General features: G+C 38.1%; 1 protein-coding gene across 1 annotated transcript in view; it reads right to left on the reverse strand.

Moving 5' to 3' along the window:
* eng (endoglin) overlaps nucleotides 1–23149 on the reverse strand; it is a 141162-nt gene that overhangs the window by 36435 nt on the left and 81578 nt on the right. The window contains exon 5 of the mRNA XM_057819773.1: nucleotides 4385–4562. Within this exon, the coding sequence (XP_057675756.1) occupies nucleotides 4385–4562 (178 nt within the window). The remainder of the gene's footprint in view (nucleotides 1–4384; nucleotides 4563–23149) is intronic.

Genomic DNA, 23149 nt, shown 5'->3' on the forward strand with positions numbered 1-23149 from the left:
ACAGTAAACAACTTTTAAAAGCAACCTCAATCTTGAGGAGGTAAGGATGTCAGATACTACAAAGATGCCAATAATCACTTACATCTCTTTTATCATTCAGCCAGACTATCTTGAAACGGAGGCATCAAGAATTTTAATGCCCACAGCGACTTGTTATGTATTTTCCTATTGTTACGATGGACAGAGCTATGAATTCCAAATTTTCTCCGTCTTTCTGTTTTAGTCAGCGTCTCTCTCTCTCTCTCTCTCTTGCCGGCATTAACTACATGAACAATACAGCAAAAAAGAAACAAGGAAAACACACAGGCCCCTGCTGCTTGAATATTCTGATGAAATGAGTCAAACATTGTTGTCAAAGTCAACATATGTGAGTTAGTATACACCAGGAAGGCCACAAACTTTTCTTATACAGCGGTACCTCTTACTTACGAACATCTCACAGACACCATTTTCAGGTTATAACTAGGGCTGTAAAAATGTTTCGCGTTAACGGGCGGAATTTTTTTTTTTTTTTTTTTTACATAATCACGTTAAAATATTTGACACAATTAGAACATGCACAGAATGACCTGTTTCTGCATTGCCTCAAACAGTTTACAATGACACCATTTAGCACATCAAGGCAAAGGCAGAGAAATGCGAGTGGACTCAGGCGTTAATTGGACCTCGCCTGTTATTGGCTTAAGCTTTGGCAGCCACTACTAACAGTCATGGTTGTACAACTTCCCATCATGCATTTGGGCAGAGCAGGAGACAAACTTTTTCTTGACACGCTTAATTGAACACAACGCAGAACGTACTGTATACTCTTTGCAGCCACTACTGACAGTCATGGTTGCCCAACTTCCCATCATGCATTTGGGCGGAGCAGGAGACAATATTTTTCTTAACACGCCTATTTGAACACGTCGCAGAACATACTGTATACCATTTGCAGCCACCACTGACAGACATGGTTGCCCAACTTCCCATCATGCTTTTGTGCGGAACAGTTGAGTCGTTACAGTATCATCTCTACAGTACATCTCTCAAAAAAAATCTCTCACAAAAAGAAAAGCACTCAATGCAAAGAGAACTGGCATTCCCAATCAAAATAGCTACCCAAAATACACATAAAACTTACTCAGACTTTGCCTTGACTAGATCTCTAATTAATTTAAAACTCACCATTGACACCTTGTGGTGTATTTTAATCACTACCTCACGTAGTTAAAGACACTGTGGAAGAACGGCAGGGAGTCCGATGTGACGTCACCGCTCGGCAACGTCAACAATGGCGAGCTATTAGTTTATTTTTTGATTGAAAATTTTACAAATTTAATTAAAAAGAACACATTTAAGAGGGGTTTAATATAAAATTACTATAACTTGTACTCAAATGTATCTTTTAAGAAGTCTTTATCCGTGATTCCATTTAAAAGAAAAAATGTTAATAATGTTTATGCCATTTTGTGGATTTATTGTTATATTAAACAAATACAGTACTTATGTACAGTATGTTGAATGTTTATGTCCGTCTTGTGTCTTATCTTTCCATTCCAACAATAATTTACAGAAACATATGGCATATTTTAGAGATGGTTTGAATTGCGATTAATTACGATTAATTAATTTTTAAGCTGTGATTAACTCAATTAAAAATTTTAATCGTTTAACAGCCCTAGTTACAACACGTTTAAAGGGGAAAATATTGCCTCTTGTTAGGAAAGAACTTTCAGGTTACGAGAGGCAAAAATACGATGCAATACTATAAAAGATGTGCTTCTTGCTTTTAAATGTCGAGCCTAGACATGTGCCAATTACCAGTTTCAAGGTATACCGTGGTATGAAAACGCCAGTTTCCAAACCGCAAAAAAATTCTACAAAATAAATTGATACTACGGTATTGGTTATTTTTTTATGTCCCAAAAATGCAGCTGCAAGGCTCAACCCTCCCCCACCGGTTGTTGCTCAGTGTCAGTGAGTCAGCTGTGCTACACCATGGCTGGAGGAGATAAAATTACTGAACTTTTTACCCCATCGATGAAAAATAAATTGCTGGAATGGGAATACTTCGGCTACAGAAAAGTTATAGACAGGTGCGGCTTACCCCGGTAACACACCAGGCACGTCTACGGCGTGTGAGCGATGGCGGCGCGACAACGCACCACTGACGCTCGCCATCAATTTCCATAGGACGCGTTTTACGAGCGGAGCGTCTTTAGAGCGGCTCGATGGGGTTACGCGAGTATTGTAAAATTGTGCGAGAGTAGCGGGGATTTAAAGATAATAATACAACAACCATCTGTCTTTCAGACCCGGCGTATTGGTCAGCTTTCTTTCTGAAAGAAGAAAAAATGAGTGCTAGATAGAAAAGCAATCCCAATGACAAATATTTTAACATGTATTTTACAAATTAAATGCCTCAATGAATCAATATTTTTTTCTTATGAACGGTTTTCAAAAGCTTAATTGATAGATTTTCTCAAGTGAAATTTGTGTATTATTATTTAATTACAGGTGTTTTAGCTCATTTCAAATGTGATGTAGTATTAATTCATATTCTATATTTTCTGTAGTATAATTTTAGTTACTATGTGAGTAATAGTTCCTACTTGTTTTGTTGTTGTAGGAGGGTTTTGTATTTAACACAGGGGTACTGGTGCGCCAAGATTAAAAGCAGAGTTGAACAGTAGGTTATTATAGCAGAGAAGACGGCAATAAATCAACAACAACAAGTAAATTGTGACCCGATCTACTCACAGCCTCATGAGATCTGATGGACTTGAAAAGTAAGGGTTACGATTGCATATTATTTTTAAAATCGACCTGATCCACCGTATTTTTTACACGACTTCAGTCTGCCCGATCCTACCTAGTAGTATTGGCGCAGGAGGGTCGCGTCTCGTGTCATATAATAAACTCTGTCGTTCTTTTCGCGTGAGACCCTTTGAACCGCTTGCAGGACGCGTCTAAAACACGGCCGCACTGCGACTAGCGTGCATTGGCTGATTGACGTTAACGGCCGCGTTTCACTGTGTTGTCGCGGCGGCCACGTTGTCGCGGCGTAGACGTGTCTGGTGTAATACCGGGGTTAGAGGAGAAGGGCCAAACAACATGTAAAACAAGTTTGTGGAGGGTGGCTGCCGAGGAGGCAATACCTTCAATATGATTTCGCATTTATACAAAATTAAAGGTGAGTAAACACTGTCATGAATGTTTCCCACCAGCTACGAGAGTTAACTCCAGCGTGTTTAGTGTGTCTAGCCCTTGTAAAACGTATTTTTTTTTCTCTCTGGCAACTGTGTCTGTTGAGAAAGAGAGCATGTTTATAATGTAAAAATTATATGCGCTAGTTTAGTCACTCCGGAACCCAAACAAACAAACTGCACTGAATTTGTTGAAATCAACTACACCGACTAATTAAACTCCCACCAATTCGAAGATTAAGCTGAATGCCAAAAATTCTGAACGTCCCCTTTAATATCTACAGTAGTGCTGCAACGATTAATCAATTAACTCAAGTATTGGTAATTAGTATTAGTATTAGTAATTATTGTTAATTAAGTAATTAATTACTTAAAAATATTCTAATTTTATTGCTTCGAGTATTCGTTTAATTAAAGTGGCGTTGTAATGGTTTATTTTGAAAGTGTTTGCATTTAGTTTTATTTATTAGGGTGGATACACTGCCCTCTGGTCTGCCTCATTTCACATGGCTGAATCCAACTGCTCCCTGTTAAGACCAATGTAAGCTAAGTTTTTGTTTGAGCTAAAGTTTTTTTATCCATTCATAATTTAGTTTATAGGCATAGTTAGCCAGTTTTTTGTGGGAATATGTGTCTGAACCATTTGTTAAGAGCATTGTTTAAAAAAAAGTTAGCATTTTATAGCATTTAAGCTAGCAGACTTTTATGTAAGTTAGCCAATTGTTCTTTTGTTGTACATAGATTTTTTTTTTTTTTTAAACACCGTTTGAGGCTCAGCTCAAATATTTTAATTTTTCATGTTCCTTATCTGATTACTCGAACTAACTAGTTCATCAATTAATCGACTACTAAAATAATCGATAGCTACAGCCCTAATCTACAGTATTAATGACTGCATTAATCATCCAAAGACTCATTTTTAAATTCAGTGGGGGATCACGTAACATGTTCTCTGTTGATAGACACCGATGTCACAGGGGGAAAATGGAAGAGGATGAAATAACTACCAACATCACCGGCATCCACCTCGAGCCATGTCGGAGCGCTTGTGAGGCTCAGTGCGCCTTAAGGAGGATTTGTAGGGGAAATGATTGTGTTCACACAGGCGAGAGCAGCACAGTTCTCTACACTTTTAATTCACCTGGCTTTAATTGGAAAATGACACACTTACGTACTACAAAAAATAGGTTCCTTACCTTCCGTGGGCCTGGAGTACATCACTTTAAGATTTTCCACAGTGGTAAAGGAAGTGACGCCGCCAAACTTGCGAGTCGTCCACCTCACCAGTTCCTCGTCCTCATCTGGGACGTCAACGTCGTGAACATTGCTGCCATGTTCATTGCCGTACAGGACCAGTGCGGATGTGTTGCTTTTCTGAAAGATGGAAGCAAACTGTAAATGTCACATATTAAGGTATGGACACCTGCAATATAGTCAGGTGCAGCGTATATATATATATATATATATATATATATATATATATATATATATATATTAGCAGTGCAACGGTTTGCGGTTCAAAACCGAACCATACGGTTCGCCCTGTACGGTTCAATACGCCTTTATGAACCGCGCCTTTTTGGTTTTGCAATTACAGTAATTTATTCCGAACGCTTGTGGAATGAATTGGTCAAACTCTGTGTGCCTGTGTGTGACGTGAAGCGCAGCTGTGGAGAAATTCCTGCCCCGCGAGTAAATGTCCAATCGCTGTCAAGCACCTGTGTAATATGAGCCGAGTAACGCCCTCTCTCGCTTACGAGCGAGGTGAAAGTGAAACAAGAAAGAAAACAAAAAAAGTTATGGCGAGCGGAGGAGTCGACAGACCGATTTTTGAGGAGGCACCGGCTTCTTTCAAATCTGCGGTGTGGCAACATTTCAGTTTCCCCGTGGACTACAATGCAGACGGAGAGAAAATATTGAAAAAAAAAAAAAACAATTTGCAAGCATTGCTTAGCGCTTGTTCCCTATGCTAACGGCAACACTTCTAACATGACTTGGGCACCTCAGCCCGGCATCACCCACAGACATCGCTTTCTCAGAGCAGGACAACCCCGAAGATGACACCAGTGAAACACACGGGTCTATAGAAGAGGCGTTCCAAAAGCCTTACAATATCAGGTCAGAAAAACACAAGAAAATAACCCACGCAGCGGGGATGTGCATTGCAAAAGACATGCAACCATATTCCGTGGTTGAAGATGCGGGCTTAGTGAATTTAATTGCAACGCTTGACCCGCGTTATATTAATCCCTCGCGGACATATTTCGCCAACAACATAATCCCCGACATTTATGAAATGGCACGCAAAGCTATCGAAGATGATTTCGCGAAAGCACATAGTTTCGCCCTGACCGCTGATAGTTGGACGTCCCGTGCTATAGAGTGCTACTACCTAACTGTGACGGTCCACTATAATTCATACCTGTCAAGTTGTACGGTCTCGGCGTTATTTGTACAAGTGAGCACTGATTTTTAAATGTGTACGCCGTACGTTAAGTTCAAAATCTGCACGTTTTTCGTGCATTGCGTTTTTGTTTTTTTTTTCATCCGTTTGGATTTGGTCACGCGTTTGGTTTGTAGCAAACGCGATGCTAGGCGGCTCCAATATTTCCTGACTGTGGCCGACATCATACAATCTACGTCTAGATATCACATGCATATAGAACTACATGCGAAATGACACACGGTAGCGTAAGTAAACAGCCGCCATTTTAGAGCAGTAAACTTCTCAGAAAGGCTCTGTTGTAGTAAACCTTCCGAGCGAACCTAAGCAAGTTTTTATCCAAAATACTCCTAAATCGGCAAAATCTTGACTTCAGTCTATCTTTAAAGGATGAAACAGTTTTGAAATTTTCACATGTCGAAAGTAGACAGAAGGGAACTAAGGCAAAAACGGGAGCAATTTTATCAACTTTAACGGTTGATTCACAACATTAAATGACCTCCAAACATAGCAAAGGTTACTATGTTTTTGGGTTTGTTTGTTTGTTTCTTTTGTTTTATTTTTAATGAAAAAAAAAAAAACATGAAGGGTATCACCAGTTACTTTGCCAAGTAACTTTTTTACTACTGTGTGTGTATTTCAGTAGTCAGTCACTACACTTGCCAAAGAGCTAAGAGGCATTTTAACAGTCGAAAATGTTTACATTTTAAGTGTTTATTTAATTTTTTTAAAAAGCAAAATAAAGGCAGTTTAAAAAAAAAAAAAAAAAAAAAAAGCAAAACGCAAACCGAAACCGAACCCGTGATCCAAAACCGAGGTTCAAACCGAACCGTGGGCTAACTGAACCGTTGCACCCCTAATATATATATATATATATATATATATATATATATATATATATATATATATATATATATATATATATATATATATATATATTATATATGGATTTTTTTCTAAAATTGTGTATAATTTGGGCAATTCAGCTTAGAGTCGAGTGCGCTTTATAGTGAAGGAATCTGACCTTTTAGCCAAATTGACGGATTCACGAAAAGGACAAACTCTGCACGTTCACCTTAGTCTTAACCCCTTGTACTGATTCTATTTTAAAAGCTGGGAAAATGCTTCAAAACACAAGTTGACAAAGGTCGGCAGCAATCATACAGGACAAAGATATCCAGGCGAGAAGGCAAACTGGATCCAGGGCCATAATATCACAAGTCAACAAAAGATTCCCGGGAAAAATGACAACGATTAGTTAAACATTCAGTCTTTTAAAGGCTCTGGTGAGGCAGGCTGTGGCCCGGAAAGAGGGTGTGTTTGGGCGCTGCTTAGGATTATTTTCTGTTGTGGATTGGGCAGGAGTGTTTCGGGTGTTACTGTTGTCAGGCTAACGAGAGTTGAGGAATTTGTCCCCTCAGCGCTACGTGAGTGCTGAGTGTCAACTTCCCAGTCGCGGGTTCATCGTTTTCAGATGTTCCTTGTGACAAGACAATATGTCTCGTCATTGTTCTGGACGGCCCATTGTTGGCCTCCAGAAGAGCTGATGGCGGGATTTGGTGGTGCGGATGCAGGTGCTTGTAGATGTCTTGCCTATTACCTGCTTGTCAGCGTCAATCTTGCTCAGTCAGCTGCATGACGCCCGCGTTGGGCTTCCGTGGTCAGAAGGTGTCCTGTATCTGTTTTGCGCTTATCTACCCGTTGTCTTGGCGCTGCAAATTCTTATTATTTCAAGTCCAACTGTTCATAATATAAAATATATTCTGCTTGTTTTTCTTAAACTATGATATAATTGCTACTTATTATTATATTGGGTGTATTAGAAAGATACTATTCCCTAATTGATTATTTTAAATGTGTTAGAGTCATACGAACAGTCAAAGAGTAAATACAAGAAAAGATACTATTCCCTTCAATCAATAGTCCGGAAATTACAGTAGTTCATTTTAAATACGTTTGTTACAGTATGTTGAAATCTACTCAAAGGCAAAGTGATAATTAAGACTGCAACAACTAAACGATTAAATCGAAAAAAAAAATATCAACAAATTTGTTGCCAACGAATTAAACGAATTTTCGATTTTTGCCGGCAGCTATGAGCAGTCCCGTTTGGGTCCTTGTTTGTGAGGCTGCATGAAAGCCAGTGATTAGGGCAAGAGAGAGTTCACTGCTACAATCAGGTTGAGTTCCTGAATCAATATGATTTACGACGTTTTGAAAGTTAGATTATCTTGAACCGTGGGTGTTGTTAGATCCAGTGTGTCTCTTTCAGTGGTGAGTAAATGAAGCCAATTGTATTGTTTGTATACTTTGCTAGTGAGGTACTGGTTATGTTACCACTTCGTATGGAGTGCTAAGCTAGTTCGCCATGATGCTAATCAGTGTCTTAAGTGTCCGTTTGTATTGTGTTTTGGTGAAGCATATTAGCACGTGAGTTTTTGCTAGATAGTTGTTTTATTTCTTTTTATTAAGAAACCACATTCATAAACCTATTCATATAACAGCTTAGAGTATCCTTTCAACACAAACTCCCACTATAACTGTAAATTGTCATACAAGAGAGTGGGCTTTGAAATTGGATTTGGATTGTATTTAAATTGGATACTGTTGGATAAAGAAAACTGATATATTACAGTCTGCCTCCTCCTTATTCGATTTTGTTGTTTAGTTTGTTTAAAGAAGATAAATGAGTCATTTTACCGACAAGTAAAAAAAGATCAATGAGCAGCACTTTTATTTAATTTGAATGAACAGGACTTTTGTCTGATTTGTGTCCTGAGAAATTATTTTTATGTTTTATACGCAGAACCTTAATTAAAACTTTAACAACCCAGATAGCAAATCGACATTGAATTAACGTTGATTTTCCATCAAAATCATCAGTATGGTTGACAAATTTTCGACAACAAACTATGTTAAATCAATGTCGCAAAAACCGATGACACATGGCAGTGACGTTCAAACAACATTGTTCTCTGGTATGTCAGGTGAAGGTTGGGTTAACATTGTTTAACAGTTGATTAACTAATGTTAAGATATAGTTTATTTTTATGATTTGACCAGGAAATATGATTGAAAAGTCATCGAATAATGGATGAGCGGGAGTTTTGGTCGAAAAACAGTTGTGTTCTTGGTTGACCGGGAAGACAGCGACTCACCTCGGACGAACTCCACTGGAAACGCCTCATTTAAGGATAGCCATATTTAAACGTAAGCCTGCTGCGCTTTTTCAGAGTCTTTAACAGCAATGATATATTACGGTAGAACCAACCACGTATGTCATTATTACTTGTATATAAAACCCTTTGCCTGACACAATGTGACAAAGTTGCCAAAATTGTAAGAAACTTCATTTGCTGTGTGTATGTGTGCAAAGACGTACTTAGCTTGGATGTTAGCTAAGTAGAAGCTCAGGGAAACTAAATTCCTTTTCTAATTCCATGGCTAAAATCACTAGATATTATATAATCAAGCCTAGTCTAAATAAATTTTTTGAACACTAAGAAAGTGCTGGCATTTTTCCATCGTAGCTGCCTCCGTTTCCACATGTAGCCCTAATTTGGTTTGAGATTGGTTGAGAACAGGGGCGTTACCGCGGTGGGTGGGGGGTTCTACATCTGCTGGATGTTGAACTTACGGCAGTCTGGGCATCGCGTATGGTATCCCATTCATATAGTACTGATGTGTTCTAAATTTTAAACTTTGTGTTGTTACCTCCTCTTTCACCTTTGTTCCTAGGGGGCGTTACACACATTTACGCATATTTTTATTTTTGGTAACATTTTGTCAAAGTTTTCACCAGTGTTCACCTGGCTGTTGAGTTTGGTGAGTTTTGAAGCATTCTGAGGGGGTCAAAGTAGGGCGGGACAAAGAATTACTGCTAGGGGACGCTTGCCGCTACATAATGTATTTGGAATTTGTCTTTACACGGTATCAAAGACTGCACCTGTCTTGAACTGCCTGCCGATTTTGGTGCATTGTGAAGCATTCTAAGGGGGTCAAATTGAGCTCAAAGGGGCTGCGGAACCAAGAATAACTATAATAATAATAATAAAACCGAGGAACCACAATAGGTTACCTAAAAAACATTGTTACCTGCATGTCCATACTGTTCAGTTATGGATGTGTTCTAAGTCAAACAAAATGAAATCAACTTTTATTTGTTTAGACCAAATCATAACAACAATTATCTCAAGCAAAAAACAAAACCTGTTTTAAGGTGCAGTAGCCCTACGTTGGATTTTGACCTACTTGAGCATTGTAGCTTTTTTTTTTTTTTTTTTTTTTATAGAAATATGATAATCACGGTCATCTCATTGGTCGAGGATGTTCTGACACTTCAGCACGAGTAAACAGCATATTCAAAATGATGATCATTTGTTTTCTTGTGTGACTCTGTGTCTTATGTTTTCACAATTTGTATTATATTTTTGTGTTCTGTCAATTTCGTTAGCATTTCCACATTATATTTGGAGTGATCATTTGTGAAACGTATTGCTGAGTAGACATGTGAGTAGGCAAAACGGTTTCAAGGTTTACCATGGTATGAAAATGTCACGGTTTAAAAACCACTAAAATTTTCCGTCATACCGTAGTACGGTATTAGCTCATTTTTATGTCCCAAAAATGCAGCGATAAGTGGCTTGACCTCCCCCTCCGGTTGTTGCTTATGTGTCGGTGACACCGCTATCGCTGCGCTGTCATGAATGTGTATACAATGGCATCAACGTTTCCCACCAGCTATGCGAGTTCACTCCAGCGTGTTTCGTACGTCTAGCAAGGGTAAAACAAGTACTATAACGTAAGCTTGTTAACGAGGCTATTAACGTGGCTAGTTAGCACGCCAAGACGATGAACTAGTTTCCTCACTACTATTCGCATACATTTGTAAAGTCTTCCGCCATTGTAAACCTGTTCTAAATAACATCTTCATAATAAAGCCAGTGGTGTTTTTTCTCTCTGGCGACTTTCTATGTTGAGAGAGGGTGGGAGTGTGTGTATAATAATATATATAATATATAATACATATAATGTGTATATAATGATACGAGTCATACACACGCTCTCCATCTCCATCTTTCGCTCTTTATTAATATTCAACCACAGGGTTAATAGTAGTAGTAGTATATTAACCCAGAAAAGGTGAACATACTCACAGTCCTGCATCACAACTTGGACTCAGAGCGAAATATGTAGAAAATGAGCAAGTCTCTAAAAATTTTGAGGTCGAGCTTTAAAGTCAGTGAAGTACCTGACATACAGTACATATATTTAAAATTTTATTAGAAGTGTTTTTACTTTTTATGGAAAATATTTATTTTTGTTTTATTGTTTAGCAACTTCAGCTGTGGGTTTAGTCTATAAGGTCTATTTATTTTATTTATTTTTTTGTTATATATATTTTTATTTTAACATTACATTCATGTCGATGTTCCAATTTGCAAATATGTTGTGAAAAATTGTTCAATGTTTTTTTTTTGTTTTGTTTTTTTAAACCCATACATTTCAAAATAACACATTTTAGAGCGATAATTGCAATACTGTGATACCGTGAAACCGCGGTATTTTTGCTTAAGGTTATCATACCGTCAAAATCTCATACCAGCACATGCCTACTGCTGAGGGACTGTGAATGCACCTAAATTTTGGGGGGAGTTTACCTCGGAATTAATGTTTGTTTTTTTTTTTTTTAAATTTGTTTTTTTTTTTTCAGGGAGGCGGTAACCATAGTTGCAGCCCAAGTGATAATTATACCCAATGTTTTACTTATTGGATAGACAGATCGTTTTGCGTGTTCACGCATCGACAGCCTCTCTCATGAGTTGCTAGAATCCATTATTTCCCTTGGGCCAGACGCGGAAGCGGTAGTGTCTCGTCCGCAGTGTGGATGTATATATTTATACCTTGTATGGAGCCAGATTCCAGCCGACTATGGTGACGCACAAAGCTAAAAAAGGTCCCATTTCCTGGCCCCAGTCAGGAAGCGAAGGAAAGACCTTGGCTCCAAAGAGGGTTGTGCAACTGGGCCCGCGGACGCTTAACCATAATAAACATTTCTTTTCTATCGAGAGAATAGACGTGAAGGAGAGCTGGGCGGGGGGCGATGAATAAGTGAATGAGAGAACGAGACAGAGAGAGGGGGAGACAAACATGTTTGATATGGAAAAAAGTCTGGGAATACTGGAAGCAAATAGAAATAGAAACAATGGTGACACTCTGCTGCCTGTTCCTTGGCTTCCAACTATGACCTCAGCATTCTTGCTATTGTTTTTTTAATCAAAACATGGGGATTTTTCCTCGATCATTTTGGTATTTAGTAGTCATGGAGGCTCGTAACAACCAACAAAGTGAGTGGTGAAGATTTTCCTTTTTTTTTTTTTTTTTTTTTTTTCTAACATTACTGACACAAACTTTGCAGATCAAAGGTAAATATCCAGCGACAGCAATTGCCAAAAAATCACCAAGATACAGTGGGGCAAAAAAGTATTTGGTCAGCCACCAACTATGCAAGGTCTCCCAGATCAAAAGATGAGAGCGGCCTGTAATTTTCATTATAGGTATACCTCAGATATAAGAGAGAGAATGAGCAAAAAAACATCCCAAAAAATCACTTCGTCATATTTTTAAAGAATTTATTTGCAAATTATGGTGGAAAATAAGTCTTTGGTGAAGAACAAAAGTTCATCTCAATTCGGGCTGCAGCTATCGAATATTTTAGTAATCTAGTATTCGACTGAAAATTTTTTATCAATTAATCGGATAAAAGATATATATATTTTTAGGTAAAGAACAATTATAAACATGCATGCATGCAAAACAAGACATTTCACCTAATATTGAACCATTTTCAGACAATCAATTGCCACGTTTACATGGAGCCAAATATTCCAATTACAATCGGAATATTTGTTCAAACCGAATAAATGTGTTCCATATAAACACCTCATTCGGAATGAACAGGCCCAAACCGAATGGAATTTCATTCCGATTCACAGGGGTGGAATATTCCTTTTCCCAAACCGATTAGAAGTAAAATTATATCATGTAAACAGGGAAGCGGAATGGTGTCTGGTTGCGTTCTTTCTGCACATGCTCCGTACTGACGTGGTGACGTCAGTTTGTGACGTAAGTAACGTCACTTGCAACATGGCTTCCAAGCACACGCACAGCGCACCTAATTGGAGTCCGGCGGAAAGTTTATATCCATGAATCCCTCCACCAGCCCACACAACTTTTTAAATGAACGGCGTGTCATTCTGAAGTTTTGTTTCCACTCGAAAAGTTAAAACAGCAGCTGATCTGACGATCGATCTCCATGTTTTGCAACGTGACACTTTGTTTTGATTAATCTGCGCAAGTCAGACGGCAGTTGTCAAACGTCCTTTCGGAATAAAGGCAGACACATGTAAACGCTGGATCGGAATAGATGAAGTGACATGTAAACAGCTGATCTGAAATTTCCATTCGGAATGATTTGAATCGGTATGAATAAAAGTCAGCATGTAAACGTGGCTAATGTCTTTATTTTCAATGTACATCGTTGAAAACAGATCTAGATCTTATAATATTCAGTATACATTTTTTTTAATTTTTTTTTTTTTATCATTTCTTACCTAAAAATGTCATTACGCTTGATAACACACATCACTTAAAAGTGTTTCACGTGTTTCAATTGAATTTCCATTTGTGTCAAGGTATTTTTAGGTTCTAGCTAAGTTTTACGTTAGTCTAAATGGTAAGTCCTGATAGGATTTTAAGTTTTTGCAGTGTTCAAAATAAATGTATGATACCTGCTGTATTGATGCACATTAAGAACCAGTGCTACATCCAAGCCCTTCTTTGATGTAACGCATTAATTTTGTATTTGATTTGCTAAAACAAATCTGTTAAATACGAAATATATGTACATTTCATAGTGTCAACGTAATAATTTCATCTTCACATTCAGAACTCAAAATGAATGCGTTTCATTTGATTTGGGACCGCCCATTGCGCATGTGCAAAGCAACGCGCGCTCAGCCTCTGTTCATCCCCGTCTGGACTAGCTTTTTCACTGACAACTTCTTTCGGCGCTGCTGCGGGGTTATACTTTACAGAGACGCTCAAAGGTGCTGTAATCGCACTCATTGGTGAGTACGCGATTATGTAATATTTTTAAAAGCTTGCTGTGAAAAGACCGTGAGACAAATTTCACCGTTAGTGAAGCCAGACATTGCAGGCCTGCTAGCTAGTTAGCTAGCTAAACTACACAAAGAAGAGTTTATATAACTTGTGGAATGCGACAAATGGCATCGGCACTCTTGCACCTTGCATAATCTATTATATCGTGGGGCTAAATGTAACTGTGCATTTATATTTTGTATATGATTTTGTGTTTGTTGTTTAGCGTTTTACTTAAATTTGTTTTTTGTGTTCAGTCATCTGCTGCTGAGGATACAGAAAGGGACATCGCCACCACAGTCATGGGGATTTACACAATCAGAAGAGATGGACATGAGGAGCCAGAGGACGTGGGAATTGTGATTGAGGGCATATGGAAAGGCTGACTGGACTCAAAGAAATTTAAATATTATTCAGGTTCTGTTTTGTACTTCTACATGTGTGTTGTACATATATATTTATTATGTGTTTGCAGGCGTTACATACTGTATTACACTTTATGGTAAGGTTTCTTGTTTAATTGGAGCTGGTTATACCATACCTTAGCCTTTGCAAATATTGTACTTATTGTTGTACTCGTACTTGTGCTACTTTGTTTGAACCACTTTTGAAGTCAGCAGATTACTTTTCTATACGTGATAGGTCATGCACTGTCTTTATCATAGAGGAAAAAACTTAAGAGAATGTTTTTCATCATTATTTTGATAAGTTTCATGTTGATGATAGGTATACTGTAAATTGGGATGCGTTTTTATTTGTTTTAAATAAAAACACCAGATTTTGTGTTCTGTCTGATATGAGGGTCAAAGGAAGTATGAAAAAAATATTTTAGACTATATTGAGTTCGACATGTAAATTAGTACTTTAACTGGCCTCAACTTATTTTATTTTGGCTGTATTTGATAAAAATGAGTTTGACGAACTCAATTTTATCATATTACAAGAAGGTACTTAGTTTGAGTTGGGGCTACATAAATTTAATGGATGGAAATCCTGCCCAAAATTTATTTGTGTCCGTCCAATGAGTTATTTTTTTCAGTGCATGGTGTTTTATCCAGCAATCAGTACGTACGTAATCAGCCTTTGCGCTGTGACCGGGGAATCAACCGGCTGCTTTTATGCATGCGCATCCCGGTGAAGTCCCTGACATTATACCAGGATGGGACCCGGTTAATGTCCGTGTCATCTCTGTGTCAGTCAACCTGGGAAATTACTTTCAGACATAAGGGCTAACGGAATTCAGCATATGTTTGAAAGGGGCTCATGTTGCCTAGTTTAACCCGCTCGTAAAATACAAAACGTTTAATTAAGAGTAGTAGGTTAAAGGAATAAATGACTAGTCGTCCAAATCCCGAGTTGCGACATTATTTTGTGCTACACAACTGATTTGCGAAATGTAAAAAAAAAAACAACCTTTGATACGGTTATAATCGGGGGTGAAAGTAGCTAGAATTTCTTGCCGGAACTCCGCGACGTGAAGGTCGCCACGGAGCAAGAAATTTTATTGATTAATTAATTAATTTATTTCATTTTTTGACGGTGGGGTCAAACCTCTCAAACTACTGAAATGCAAAGAAAACTGTTTTAGCACAGTTATTTCTATAACACATACAAAAACTGATTTTAATAAGTAATAACCCCAACCTCCATCCCCTAATTTTTATTTTCCTTCATTTCATCACACACTAAATGCCAAATTTTAACTACTTAAGAACATAGGATATATATTAAAATTGAAGTTAATGTAAACGTTTCCTTTTTTTTTTTAATAATAAAGATATAAGTAACATACATTCAGGAAAAATAAGTACAAATGACTTACAGTGCCCTCCATAATTATTGGCACCCCTGGTTAAAATGTGTTTTTTAGCTTCTAATGTTTTTTTGTTTTTTTTTAATTCAAATAATATGGGACCTTAATGGAAAAAAAGAGAAAAATCCAACCTTCAATACAAGTGCATTTATTCAGTGGGGAAAAAAATCCCACATGAAGAAATAATTATTTGATATCAAATAATATGTGTCACCATTATTACCACCCCAGTGTTAATACTTTGTACAACCCCCTTTTGCCAACAAAACAAGGTCTGGGGACTGAGATGGCCATGGGAGGAGCTTGATTTTGTGTCTGGTGAACCATTTCTGTGTAGATTTGGCCAAATGTTTAGGGTCATTGTCTTGCTGAAAGACCCAGTGACGACCCATCTTCAGCTTTCGGGCAGAGGGCAACAGATTTTGATTTAAAATGTCCTGGTATTTCAAAGCATTCATGATGCCATGTACCCTAACAAGGTTCCTAGGGCCTTTGGAAGCGAAACAGCCCCACAGCATCACTGACCCACCCCCATACTTCACAGTGGGTATGAGGTGCTTTTCAGCATCCGCATCTTTCGTGGCACGCCAGACCCACTTAGAGTGTTTGGTTCCAAAAAGCTCAATCTTGGTCTCATCTGACCAAAGCACATGGTCCCAGTTGAAGCCACAGCCCCAGTTGAAGCCTAGGACCATGCACTTGTATTGAAGGTTGGATTTTTCTCTTTTTTCCATTAAGGTCCCATATTATTTGAATTTAAAAAAATATTAGAAGCTAAAAAACACATCTTAACCAGGGGTGCCAATAATTATGGAGGGCACTGTATATTATGCAGAGTGAAATGGAATATATTTTGAAGATCACGCAAACATTGACTTTCTTAAATCATAAGGAAATTAATAAGTAGCCAAACATAAATGAACAAATATGAGTCGAAAGTGCACATTGACAGCTAAGATGACTGAACCTCCCCATCAGAGCAAATAAAACTATGATAATTTAAGCCTCCTCAACTCTTTCGTTGCTCTTAAAGATTTGATCCATTTTATGTTGCATTGCCCTTTTTATGTAGCATCAATTTAACAAGCTTTTTTTTTTTGCTGTTCCAGAAAACATGCACATTTGAACCAATCAGAGCTAACCATCTCTGCTGATCATATGTCAGTATGTCAGCCAAATGAACCGATAAATGAGTCCAGGCGTTTTGATTTGTTGCGTGCATTTGTAATAGATTGGAAATATCCCATGCAACACATTCGCACATTGATGTGACTCATCATCGTCAGACTCTGATAACTACAGCAGCTGGGGAAACCTCCATGCCGTCCATGGAATAAAATCAATAATAATATTGGTGGAAACGGATGACGCTCCACAAGCACTTTATTTTGCTTGTGTATGTAAATCTGATGTTGGTACATTGTTTTCTTCTTGGAGCTGAAATGCATGTGTGGCAGCTTAGCATTTTTTTCCCCTTTTTTTAACATAGTATTTTGACAGTTGTTGTGATATTTTCGGAATCAAAGCACCGTGTACTGGAACAGCATTCCGGCCCTGAATCTTATACCGGAACTGCGTTCTGGCCCTGAATCTTATACCGGAACTGCGTTCCTGACCGTTCTGGCCCACTTTCACCCCTGGTTATAATGTTGCGATAGCTTTGTTCAAATACATTTCAAAAGTATCGGTTTGAGACTCGATATCAGCAGGTCCTCAAAATCAGGTGACTCAGACTTGCATCCAAAAACCATTGCTAATGACCTTGTTGGATTGGCAATGTGATGTTCTTCTTTTTTTATCTTGAAGAAACAAGTGGCTTTTTTTTGTTTTTTGATTGGAGGCAGACAGAGCACAAATGATAACCAGGTCAGAATTTTATCTTGAAGTGAAAGTGCTGACACTCACAACTGACTTATCTTTTTGGGGCTTTTGTGTCAGCGTAAGTCACTGAGGTCACACGTACACTCACACATTGTCGCTTGTTCGAGTGTGTGCATGCGGAAAAAGAAAGAACGCTGAAAGGAGAGGAACACTGCAGGGAGTCATTGGTTCGTGTGACTGTTTCACTGACGAAGGTACCAAAAATAGCGCGTACCATACTATGGAAAACCTACCAAAAATATAAATGGGGAACTCCACTCATGCTGGAATTGAAAGAAGTGTTTTTTCTTTTTGAGGGAATAAAACAGATAAGATTTAAAATAATTATGATTTTCCCTACTCCTCCGTGTGTTTGATAATAAGGAAAAAAAAAAAAAAAAAGTCCTAGGACAAAAGGATTAAAGATTTTCTCCAAAACTCTCAGAGCAAAATATACAGTCGTGAAAAAATTAGAACACCCTATGGAAGCCTGTGTGTTTTCTAACATATTTGGTCATAGGGATATTTAATATTATTTTTTACAATCTTGAGAGATTCAAGTAATAGAACTAAACAACTAAAACTGAAAAAATATATTTTTATAACTTTCTGTAAAATGTAATTTTAAAGAAATGCAACTTCTGTTGAGGAATAAATAAGGACACCCCCACATTCAATCCCACTTAAAATGGCTAAAATGACACACAGGTGTATCATATCAGGTGCACATGCCTGATTGCCTTATTTAAACCTCACATTTAGTTTGGTGTGCCCCTGACTGTTGAAGTGAGAGAAAACACAATAGTGAGATCAAAGGAGATGTCTGAGGCCTTCAGAAAGTAGATTGTAGATGCTTATGAGTCTGTTGAGGGATTTCAAAAGATCTCAAAAGAAAATAGGATCAGCCATTCCACTGTCCGGAAAATAGTCTACAAGTGGAAGACATTCAACACAACTGCCAACATGTCCAGGTCTGGCCGTTCAAGCAAGTTTACCCCAAGAGCAGACCGCAAGATGCTAAAAGAAGTCTCCAAAAACCCTAAAATGTCATCACGGGAGCAAGGGTGCAAGGAGAAAACATTTTCTCTCCAAGAAGAACATGAAGGCCAGACTGAAGTTTGCCAGAGTGAATGTAGACAAAAACCAGGACATCTGGAATAATGTCCTTTGGACATAAGAATCTAAAATTGAATTATTTGGACACCAGAACAGAGGACATGTTTGGTGTAAACCCAATACAGCATTCCAGAAAAAGAACCTCATACCAACTTTGAAGCATGGAGGTAGAAGTATCATGGTTTGGGGATGCTTTGCTACAGCAGGACCTGGCGAGCTCACCATCATAGAACCCACCATAAATTTAATCGTGTATCAGAGGGTGCTTGAGGAACATGTGAGATCATCTATGAAATAATTCAAGCTGAAGCGAAACTGGACCCTGCAACATGACAATGACCCAAAACATACGAGTAAATCCACCAAGGACTGGTTCAAAAGAAATGGATAGTCCTGGATTGGCCGAGTCAAAGCCCAGATCTTAATCCCATTGAGATGCGGAGGGGTGACTTGATATGCGCTGTACATGCATGAAACCCCTCAAACATCTCACAGCTGAAGGTATTCTGCGTTGAGGAGTAGGAAAAATTTTCTTCAGACCGATGTCAAAGACTGGTAGATGGCTACAAAAAGTGTCTCACTGAAGTTATTTCAGCCAAAGGGGGTAACACCAGCTATTAGGTGGTAGGGTGTCCTAACTTTTTCCCCAGTTAGAATATGCATTTTTGTTGATATATTTGGTTTAATGAATAAAACCAAATATTCAGTTGCATTTAAATAACTTTCTTTTCCACAGATAAATAAAAACAAGATCAGACATTGATATGTGAACACTTCTTGATAAAGAACTGAATCTCCTCATTTAATTTAATAATTGGTCTCCTAATTTTTTCACATGACTGTATAGTATTAGCAGGTAAACCCCTTGGGGTAACTTCCTGCTGATTCCAGGTCACTTCCTGTTGATTTGGGGACATTTCAGGGTCACTTCCTGCTGATATTTTGACGTACATGGCCATCAATGGCATCGACTTACATAAGCGTCAATGGAATCGACATACATAGCCGTCATTGGCAAGGACGTACATGGGCGTTAATGGCACGAACGTGCATGGCTGTCATTGGCATGGACTTACTTGGGTGGCAGTTGAACATCAATGGGCTGTAATGGTACATTTTTGGTAGAAAAAAATTACTGTTTTCTGTGAATTAAATAAATGATGCAGGACTACAGACATTTTTACTTTTTTGGGGGGTGCTTTCGCATTTCATGCAAAGCTACCATCAATTATACCCTGAAAAATATAAGACTGTATATAGCTGCACAATATTAGAACATTGATGTGATCTGAGTGTTAAATCTCACCTTTGCCAGTAGCTGTGACCTAAGTGCAGTGTTAATGCTCTGCTGTTAGCTGTGAGGGTGACACTGAGCCAAACTGTCAGAGTCATGACGCATGTCCTCTGATGCACAGCAGCTGCTGTTTTCTCTGACACAGCACTTAAACAGTATTATCCCCTAGTGATGCGGCTCAACCCTCAAAACAAAACAAAAATTTGAACAAAACATCTTGCGGTCCGAGGGTAATGTTGTCCAGATCCTCAGTGACCCATGATAAGGGTAATGCTATCACAAGACTGTCAGCATATCTGGAGGAGATGACATCTATCCTGAACTTTCACAGTTTTTATTATTTTTGTATTTTACTGCCCTCAGGCTACGTTGCAAGTTTGTAACATCTTCTAACTCATTGGCTGTCATTGACAGTGTTGAAAAACAAATCATTTTGAAATGGGAAAGCTGATGTGTCATCCGTTTTAACCTTTTACAAGGCACATGTTTAACTCATTGGCTGCCATTGATGGCGCAAAACGAGCAATTCATTTTGACTGGGAGGAGTGAATAAACATTCACTCGGCCCTACCGGTCGTCTGTCATTTTCAATGACAGGCAATGAGTTAAATAAACAAATAATATGTTTAAAATATATACGTTTGTTTCCATTTTATAATTTATTTTTATTAACATTTTAAGAATTCAGGGTTTGGTTAGCATAGGAACGAAAGTCATTCTTAACCTGGGGACTAGGCCTACCTGTATTTGATTGCAAAAGTATTGATACACAGTTTTTTTTTTTTTTTTTGCACTACACACAGGTCACCAGAAATCTTTTGTCATGGGGTGAATCTGATTTTCCACTACCGTATATTTCGGACTACAAGTCACAGTTTTTTTCTCCATAGTTTGGCAGAGGGTGCGGCATGTGCCGGTATGAGATTTTGACGGTGCGATAACCTTGGGCAAAAAATACCGGGGTTTCACGGTATCACGTTATTGCAATGGCGTACTGCACGCAGGCTATTTTTAGACCGTGACATCGCATCGTAGAGCGGAAGTAAAGCTGAAGTGGGACATTATAGACTCGCCCTCGCATAGACGCAACGTAATTTGAGCTACTTTTCTCCGGTAATCTTTCAAAAACGAACATGCCGATCACGCATTGCTTTTTTGGAACTTGTAGAAACGACTCAAGATATTACGACACATGAAGGATGTTTTCTTCATACGTTTCCGGAAACCAAAAACCCGGGAGGAAAAAATGTGAAGACCGAATCAACTTGCGCGGACTTTAACACCAGCTCGGTGAATCCATTCACATTTCATATGCAGTAAACATTATGTTGGGTTGGCATGGTCTTTCAGAGGACAAAGAGGTAAGCCATTTTTATATTTTTAACTTATTTTTTTAGCGTAACGTTGTGACGTACTGCTTCTTTCTGACAATGAATGACCTGAAAAGAATTACAATGGTATCTGACTGCCACTGTTACCATTTCTGTTATATATATAAAAAAAACAACTTTAGCAAGGGGAAAGTGTAAATAAATTATAGAATTAATGTTATCGATGAAAAAATTAAAAGTGTTCGTTGGCTGTCACTGAGTAGCATTCACGATCGCTACACAAAGCTAACTAAATTACCCCCAAGAACGGGAAGAGACGTAGGACAACCAGAGGATATATAAGAAAGACAGGGCTGATGGTAAAGGATAGCTTGTTGAAACAGGAGAATGTCATTGTCAGCCGCATCGATAAAAAAAGCTAAAGCTATCCTCAGGTCGGCTCGTTTTTTTCGTCTTTTTCAGCCTTCGACATTCAAGCCATCTCTTTAACTGAACATTTTTATGTTCTTCCACATCTTTGCCAGTGAATTTGGCACCTGGCACATCATTTTCGGAGAGAATTGGTAGGTTTAGCTCTGTAAACATCTCTTTCGTACACAATTTCTATTCATTTCCTGTTAGGGACAAACGGGGTCTTGTCCCTACTTCCGTTTGTCCCTACTTAGCAACAGTAGCTAATGTCATGAATATTAATGAGTGGAAATTCTGGGATTTCTTTCATTTTTCAGAACATGAATGTAATGTTAAAATAAATAAATAAAAAAACAAACAAACAAAAAACATTTTAAATAAAATTAAAATGAATAGAACTTATAGACTACCCACAGGCACAGCTGAGGTTGCTCAAGATTAGAGCAAGAACAAAAAAAAAATTGCTATAAAAACATTTTAAAACACTTCTAAATAAAATTAAACAATATTTACAGCACAACTTTTTTTTTTTTTTTGAGGGGACGAAAACTTCAAGTGAAGTTTCGCCATTTTCAGCTAATGTGTCAACTCTAGTGTACATGTCATGCCTTTGTGTTAAAAAGACATAAAATTAATAAGTTAAAATTTAAATATTATTGTGCAAAGGTTTCATGTAAAAAACCTTTTCCAGCGAATGTGCATTTTTGGTTAGGGCAAGATCATCTGTCGCAATTCTTTTCCCCTTCAATCAAGCTTGTTTCTCAGCGCCCGTGAGATTGACTAGTATAACCTCGACGAAGTTGCTCTTCCAGTTAACACTAGTCTAACATTCGTCTTTGTAAGTTTTTAGTCAGTTTTTATTTTGAATTTGAAAGGAAAATGCGTATTTTCTTTTTGGCAAACTTTTTTATGGTGTTCATGGATATGACTTCCTCACATTCTGTTGTGTTTGTGCTAATGAAGCTACTCACACGTGTAAAAATACTATTGTACAACATTTTAAATGTATTCATTTTGTATATTTCAGTTACCATGATTTGAGACTTCTATAAATTCAAGAAAAGTACGCCTTGTGTTTGGAGTGTTTCTTTTTTGGTGCGCTGGCTCTCTAGCAGAATAGCGTCACTGACACACACAGTAACAACTGGAGAGGGAGGGCTGAGCGCTGCTGCTCAAAGACACTTCTGGCTGCACTTTTGGGACATGTAAAATAGCGAATCCGGTATGACGGAAAATTTTAGTGGTTTTTAAACAGTGACGTTTTCATACCACGGTAAACCTTGAAACCGGTAACCGGCACATGCCTACTCTGGAGCGACTTACGTGTGATTATTTACGGTCGGGTCGGGCCCACTTCTCTCTCGCTAACTTTTTTAAAAATAAATATATATTCATCAACGATGTATGGATGTTAAATAAAAAAAAATAATTTGGATAAAACAGAAAAGGCACTGTGCATGCCTGCGCATGTGAACGCAGTGGCCCAGCTGTTTTTTCAACCTTCCCGCCCTCTGCGAGCATCAAGGTATTTCC

This window comes from Corythoichthys intestinalis, chromosome 17 (genome assembly GCF_030265065.1).
Source record: "Corythoichthys intestinalis isolate RoL2023-P3 chromosome 17, ASM3026506v1, whole genome shotgun sequence".
NCBI classification, from domain to species: domain Eukaryota; kingdom Metazoa; phylum Chordata; class Actinopteri; order Syngnathiformes; family Syngnathidae; genus Corythoichthys; species Corythoichthys intestinalis.